This window comes from Vipera ursinii (assembly GCF_947247035.1).
Source record: "Vipera ursinii genome assembly, chromosome: 2".
NCBI lineage: Eukaryota > Metazoa > Chordata > Lepidosauria > Squamata > Viperidae > Vipera > Vipera ursinii.
In genome coordinates, this window is record NC_139513.1 from 231,605,171 (window position 1) to 231,613,558 (window position 8,388).

The 8,388-nt window shown below is 36.5% G+C and overlaps 1 protein-coding gene across 1 annotated transcript in view; it reads right to left on the reverse strand.

The window, feature by feature from the left end:
• Positions 1–231: 231 nt before the first annotated feature.
• SLC28A3 (solute carrier family 28 member 3) overlaps positions 232–8,388 on the reverse strand; it is a 66,873-nt gene continuing 58,716 nt past the window's right edge. Inside the window, exons 17-18 of the mRNA XM_083355867.1 lie at positions 3,214–3,316; positions 232–2,332 (exon numbers count right to left, since the gene is read on the reverse strand). Coding sequence (XP_083211993.1) covers positions 2,212–2,332; positions 3,214–3,316 — 224 coding nt within the window. The 3' untranslated portion in view covers positions 232–2,211. The remainder of the gene's footprint in view (positions 2,333–3,213; positions 3,317–8,388) is intronic.

Sequence of the window (8,388 nt, forward strand, 5' to 3'; positions counted from 1 at the left end):
GGTTGTGATCTACTTTATCAAATGCCTTACTGAAGTCCAAGTAAATTATGTCCACAGCATTCCTCTGGTCCACTAATTTTGTCACGTGGTCAAAGAATGCAATAAGATTTGTCTGGCATGATCTGTTTTTGACAAACCCATGTTGGCTTTTATCAACATGTTTTCCTTGTTGCAGAAATAATGTACAAAATGCCCTTGGAAAATATTTTGAAAGTAAAAAAAAGACTTAAATATTATTGAGATAAATCATTTATCATTTTTTAAAACAGAAATTTAACAAAGCTTTACTACAACACACAATAATTTTAAAACCCCAACTTTTATTTTTTTTCTCTCTTCTATTAATAATTCTTTTCTTTTTCTCTTTGTTCCTCTTCATTAAAAAAAGGGAAATAAAGGATCAAAGTATTATCTATTGATGCATGGCAATTTCTGTTTATTTATTTATGAAATAACAGGATAGATACAATGATCTATCAAAACCTCCAGAGCAATGTTTTCCAAATTCAGCAACTTGTAAATTATGTGGACTTCAGCTCCCAGAATTCCCCAGCCAGCATGCATGCTGGCTCTGGAATCCTGGGAGTTAAAGTCTTCACAATTTAAAATACTTCTTTGAATGAGGGGATTGTCCCTTTACCTCTTAAATAGCCTTGGTTTATCCTCTCTTTCAGAACTCCTCATTACATCCTTCCATGCTGGACAACTTTCATTCAATATCTAATCTCCCTTTTTGGGGGAAGGTGATTGAGAAGGTGGTTAGATTGTAGTTTCCATGGACCATGGATGAAATGGACTGAAAACCACTTTTTCAGTCAGGATTCAGATCTAGTTACGGGATGATGATGGCATTCGTTGCACTTTTGGATGATCTCTCGCTGGCCTGATGGGGGTTGTGCATCTATCCTTGCCTTTTTGTAAGATAGACAGCAATACAAATTGATAAATATATAAAAATAATTGAAACAGAACATATTTGTTTAATAATTTAAATATTACTCCCGCAGTTCATTAAGAGTCTGGTAGAACAAACTGTAATAGTGAAAATTGGTTTTTTTAAAAGATCATATAGTAGTACTTAAATTGATATTTTGTTAATATTCTAGCAACAAAAGTGCCTATGTGTAACTACTTTTCATTAATTTATACCCATGATCCTGCATTGTAAGAATATAACCTGTTCTACATATTTTTTGAGGGGTGGTGGGAAGCTGATTTTCAAGTGGAACTGGTTTCCCTTGATTAATATCTGAATTAAAATATTCCCAGGTTCTAAAAATTATATACCTTTCTCTTACATCAACTGATATACAGTATGTAACTGTTGAAGTAAATAACAACTCGGTTCTGGGAAAGAAGAAGGGGTAGGAAAGAAAATCACGAGAGCCCTGCTTTGATTTTGTTTGGCACAAAAAGGCCTAGAGGGAAACTGACAGAATTTCAAAATTCTGTTATTATGTCCTATAACACCAAAGCAGAGTTCCATTAGTTTGTGAGTTGCCTGTTTTCTGACTTGGATTTGTAAATAAGCTCCACAGGAGAAAAAGAAACAGCTTAGTTCTGAGCATACCTAGGATCATATTAAAATAACAATCTTATCTCAGTAGAACAAAACGGGGTTTTGAGAGGTATCTAAACAGAAATTGAAAGGTGTAAATTGAACAAATTTAGAGTCATTTTAAATAATTTTTGAATATTCCCGTGATTGGCTCAAATTGAATTAATGTGACTGAATGTGTCTCTATCTCATCCCACCACAGGCTGCATTTTAACCAAGGTTAGTGACTTATTGCATCAACGTGACCGAAACAGACACTACTGGGAATGTGTGCAAACCAGACCTTCTAACCTACAATGTGTTCTCAAGTTATTTCTATGAAAACCGTCCAGGTCAACGCCCCCTGGTGGCTGTTGCTATGCAGGTGCCTGCATACATAACAATTTCCATAAATCCAAGATGGAAGATTCAAATGTCGTTCTAAACCTTAAATGTGATTGTGGTATATGTGTATATAAGTTTTTTCCCCACTTACAAATATATCAACACGTCCTTCCATCAGCAACTTTATGAAAATAGAAGATGCAGATAGCTATCATTCCAGCTTAATTTAGAACACGTTTTCCCCCCTGTTTATATTAGCAACAAGATCACCCCATTTCCATCTTGTCTTTTCTGTTCATCCACCGTCAGTTTGAATCCTATTCAACAGCTTAAGATAATGGAGTGACTGAGCTGCAATTAATCTTAGATGGGCCCAGATGTTGGCAACATTGGTGCAAGGCTATTAAACCGCTGTTAAACTTTGGGAAGACCTCTGCAGAAGTGTTGCCACTGTTTGATAAAAAAAGAGAATGATTTTTTTTAAAAAAATAATATGAATAAAGTTATTTATCATACTAACATTTCATCAGTGGATTACAACATTATAATAAACCGTAAAACAGAAAATGCAATGGATAAAAAATTCCATTATAAATAATATTTTCAAAACGTTCTTGCATAACTAACAGCTTGTTTCATTGGCAATGAATCAGTATGATTAGTTCAGACTAGCTAGAACAGAATAATAAATTTAGCAAATGTAACAAAACTCGCCAGATTTCTTTGAGAGGTTCCCATCCTCCCTAAATTAGCATTTGGCCAGTGGGAAAATTCTGTGCATGCAGGAGTCTTTATTTGTGCATTAGCTTAATTAGAGTAAGGTTGCTTAAAATAAGGATATTAACTCGAAAAAGTAAAGGGATAAACTGCATTGCAGATGTATACTGTAGTATAAGGAACAGAAATGTTGCATAATTTCTCACTAATGCTCCTGCTCTTGATCATATATATATCCATAAGATTTCCAAATATAGATACTAAGTAAGAGTTCTTAATATTTGTGAAAGCATCACTAAAGATAAAAATTTACCATAAGTCTTCAAAAACCGAGCAGTCAAACTAAGACAAAGGTGGTAAAATATAAATTAGTGCTGTCTTGAACAGCAGTGAAAGTATGGAAACAATTTTTTTTTAAAATTCAGCCTTTTATAACCCATACTTTTTAAAAAAAAACAAAACTATTTGCAGGAACTTCTGAAATGTTACCGCATTATGCTATATCTTTATGTATTATAGTTCATTTCACGTTCAGTATTCTTGGAATATTTACTGGCAATAAGCAGTTTGACTTCACATATGATCTCTATGACACGGGATTCTAATCTAATTACCTGTTAAAGAGTTTTAGGCAGCAGGCAACTATTTCGGTGCTATTGTCATTTCCATTGAAGTTGCTTTGTAATAATGTTGTACATGGATTTTCAAATAGTATACCTGAAAAAGGGTCAGAATAGATGTTTGTATTAAGCAATAGTATCTCTGGGTTAAGGCAACAAATGCACTGAGACACTGACTTGTACTTTATCTCTGTTTTTCACAAGGTTCTTCAATTGAGTTAAACTGACAATGAATGGATTGGTTTGCACTGGAGCTGGGTTGTACACACATACTGTAGTGCTTTTCAGAATCCATCTCAGGGACTATGCACAATCCTATCATACCACCTGTGGGAAGTCAGCTCCCCAGAAAAGGAAATATTAAAAGGGCAGAAAAATATATTTCCTAAAAAGATATTGAAGAACCAGGAAAGCATGCCCAGTTTTCTTAATAGTCCCAGGTCTCCTTCCCCCAAGCAGAAACCAGTTCTATAGAAATGCAAATGTAAACCATCAGGAAGGTTGGAGCTAGAAGCTTAGGAAGACCTAAAATCTACATGCCCCAGTGAAGCAGGATATGACCTTTGGACATAATAGGATTGACCCACCACCATCAAGAATACCAGAAAGGCACACCCAGACTCAGGTCACAATATGCGACACAGGAAATACAAAGCCTGAAACAGGAAATAACTCCAAACAAAAGGCTCCAGAGGATATAAAAGCCCACTCCTTACATGTGCTCAGTCCTTTTTCTGCTAGAACCATCTTTTTGTCTGGCTCTCCTCTGCAATAAACTGTAACCTTCTTCCTAAAGCAGTCATCATGTTGTTTATCCCCAGCTTGGACTGAACCATGATAAAGACTTTTCCTTCAACACACCTATATTTTTTGACCTATTCAGACAAAATCTTTGTGTGCAAACACAACTCACCAAAGGCCTGTAATGTTTCTTTTACTGAACTGAAAAATATCTCAAAGGCAAGACCCATAGCATGGATTCTTATGGCCTCAGCTATCAGATCCACAGTTCAGAAAAACTGTTTTAGATTTTACCTATTGTTTTCAGCTTTTAAAAAGTGCATTCATTCAACTCATTAAACAGAATATCTGCCAGTGTTCAAAAGATTGGAAGGAGAAGTCTTTAGAATTCTATTGGGCTCTAGGCAAGACCACCCATGTGTTGCATGAGGTCTTTTCAGGTAATGGTGAAGTAAAGTCTACCACAGTGTTCTCTGAATAGGTCTTGGATACTGAAATCTGAGCTTTGTTAAACAAATGTACCTTAAGTGTTTTGTTCAAATCTACATGAGAAGAGCTGCCCTTTTAAACAGCCTGAGCTTAGAGAATGAGAAAAACCTATTTTTGCATGAAGAATTAAAAATACATTTACACTTATACTTCCAAGCCACTCTCAAGTGGAAACAAAGGGGGTGTTTGTTTGTTTTTTTCATTTCAAGGGGTTCCTGAAGAAACCTTTTCCAGGTATTAGGAAAACGTCATGTATGGCATAGTCAGAGAGCGCTGTGGGTGGAAGGAGATGAAAAAATGCCAAATTGGGTAGAATTACCTTTTGAGAGAAAGGGCATCATCTTATAAGTTTCTTTACCCAATTTTGTATAGTTGCCTTGCCTTCCATTTCCTGCAAGACTCCTTTGCATTTAAGGAAGATGATTCCTGGAAGAGGCTCCTTAGAGGACTCAGAGCCCTTTCACACAGAAGGGATGCACTGATCTGCACTAGGATGCCATAATGATGGGGGGGCACATGTAGGACTTGGGAAGCAGTGCCAAATAACAATCAGAAGAGCTGTAGTGGCACAGTGGTTAAAATGCGGTATTGCAGGCTAATTCTGCTGACAGCCAGAGTTTGGTTCCCACCAGGGCTTTTTTTCTCATAGAACGCTCAGAACGGTGTTCCGGCACCTTTTTTTTTTTTTTGCAAAAAAAGAAGAGCTCCTTCTGAAAGCCTATTGCAAGGCTAGGCAATCTTGGCCCTTTTTTATGACTCGTGGACTTCAACTCCCAGAAATCCTGACCCAGCCATGCTGAGGGGAAAGGGAGAGGTTTCCAAGCTGAGCCATGCTGGCTCAGGGATTCTGGGAGTTGAAGTCCTTGAGTCATAAAAGAGCCTGCACTAGAGGAGGACATTAAAATTATTTACAGGGTTACTTCTTTAGGAACTAAACTTTTAGAATCTAAAACAGCTAATTCAAAAAAAGCCAACAGGAAAGATCCTCACATTTTTCATCTGCTTCTGTCTTTTGGAAGGTAAAATTAGATAACAAAATTATCTATTTCCTATGTTAACATCTCTGCAATGAAATCAATAAAGGTAACAGGAAAGAAATGAGAAACATTTTTCTCAATATAATATGTCTAATTTAGCTGATGCTAGAAAAAGAATAGTATCTTTTGTACATACTCTTGAAAACTATTTTCAGTCTAACCATCTGTTACAACTAGGTAAAGGTAAAGGTAAACGTTCCCCTGCATATGCATGCTACTCGTTTCCAACTCTAGGGGCCAGTGCTCATCAGTGGGTTAGGACGCTGAGCTTGTCGATCAGATGGTCGGCAGTTTGGTGGGTCGAATCCCGAGTGCCGTGTAGCAGAGTGAGCGCCTGTTACTTGTCCCAGCTTCTGCCAACCTAGCAGTTTGAAAGCACGTAAAAATGCAAGTAGAAAAATAGGGACCACTATGGTGGGAAGGTAACAGCGTTCTGTTCACCTTTGGCATCTAGTCATGCCGGCCACATGACCACAGAGACGTCCTTGGACAAATGCTGGCTCTTCGGCTATTACAACTAAACCACTTTAAATTAAACAATTCTTAAGAATGAAATATTCTTAATTTGGACTTTACTTTTACTGTTTGGACTGTTGTGTGTTTTGAAAAATAGATTATTTAGGATCTAGTTATGTTGCACTTCAGTCTTTAAATAATTAACTTAGTATATACATAACAATATATGATGTTTTCCATGGTGAGCTTAACATCAATAACAACATTTATTAAAAAGGCTAAAATAATTTCTGGTGGTATTATCTGTACATTAAAATTTTGTTTAGTCACAATCTTTCACTTTTCACATTCTGGAAAAGCAGTGGTCATGTATCCTAGCAAAAGATGTTACATATGTGCATAAGCGTAGTCAATAGCATATGCCTTTTTAAAAATATCAAACATGCAAAGAAACAAAAATAAGTCCAAAATATCTGTATTACATCCAGAAATGCCAACTTTGCAACCAATATTTCTCATCCATAACTATGGCACCCTAAGGATATCTGCATACATGCAAATGCTTCTCTGGGATCTATAACGCAGCAGGGATTGCTTTTTCCTTCCAGTAACAGATTGCTGGGAAATACTAACCATGGCCTTAAGAATTCCAATGTTTGTTACAATTTTTTTTGGATGTGGTTGGAAAGAGGCCTAGAAATGCCAGCACAAATACATCACACTTGCTGAACATGCACACGCAACTAATTACAATCTTCAATTATATGTGATATATCTAGGGCTTTTTTTCCCATTGAACGCTCAGAACGGCGTTCCAGCACCTTTTTTTGCACACACAAAAAAAAACCTGAAGGAAACTGTTCCGGAGACCCAAATTCTCCTCAGGCAGCCAAGTTGCAGAGCAGCAGAATGCATCACAGTGACAGGCCTTCAGATGGCTCAAATCGAAGGAAATGCGATCCGTACAGGCTAATTTAAAAGTGGGAGGGTAAGAATGGCTGAGTGTGAACAGGTTGCTTAGCAACCTGCTTAAACAGTCTCTGTAACTTTCAGCTCCTGGTGCCTTGCCTTTTTTAAGCTGCGAAGTTGAAAAAAGGCTAAAAAGAAAGCAATAGAGTGCTATCAAGAAAAATGTATAGATATAGCCAGCAGACATTTAGGGAACCTTTATTTTTCATACACTGTTCGAATTTTGTTTTAATGCCATGGTGATACACAATCAAATGTAGTCAGTCTTTTTTTTAATCTCAAAGCATCTGTTTGTTAAATACAGTATAACAAAGTTTTGGATGATGGAATTATTTTTTTATGTAAAGATAACTAATGATAACAGCTCTTAAATCTGTTATTTTGTTTTATTTTTGCACAAAAAATTGTATAATTTGCATTTGCATTCATTTACAAATGGAATAAGTTGTTAAAATGTATTGGTGTTGAAATAATTAGTGCACATATACCTAAAACCAGTTTATTGCATTTGGCAATTGTACTAAAAAAATATCTCATTGTCAACCAATGTAATTCATTTAATTTGAAATCAAGAGAAAAATTGATTTAAATTATTTTATTAAAACAAATTAATGGCAATTCTTTTATAAGAAGTTGCCTCAAACAAAATGAGTTTGACATGCCTGCTTTAGATAGTTGAATGCTCCAAAATAAATTCTAGACCAGGCCTGTACATGCAGCCTACCAAGCACCCTTGGACAGAGCACAGACTTTTTTTTTAAAAAAAAGTAATAAAATCACCACCACTGTCCTGAAAGTCATGTTGCCTAGTGCCTCCATGGCTTACCATGACCATGAGCTCCAACACTGTAGATGCTCCTCTAGTCACCAAATCATTGATTAGCCCACCAGCATTCCTTTGCTGACCACAAAGATTTTTAATTTATCAGTGTGGGCCTTTCCCTTCTACTAGTTGCACAGACCTCTTCTAGATTTTCCTCTTGCCTTTCTGAGTTAACTCCTTGGTCTGTCATTGAGCAAGAATTGACTTTGTAGGGAAGCATATTATCATTTGATGTATATTTAACATATGTTCTACCTTTATTTACCGATTATATTAATATTTGTATGCAATTTGTATTCACCTGGCGAAGTTTGGGGCAACTTACAATATTTTTAAAATCATAAAATGAAAACATGGGCTTTTTTTCTCATAGAATGCTCAGAATGGCGTTCTGGCACCCTTTTTTGCACAAAAAAAAACAAACTCTTGCACAAGTTATGCTACTTCCTCTATTGGCTTTCAAAACCCTATTGGCTTTCGAATGCCAATAGGAATTGCTGCTGAGCATGCCAAAAGACCTGGCCGGCAAACGTTGCACTGGCAAGTTGTCTGCAGCTAAGGCAATTTGGCAGGAACTTTGCATCTCTCCCTGCTGCCCAACTACACTATCTCAACTAGGTAAGTAAGAGAGGACAAGGAGTGGGAGGTGGGTTC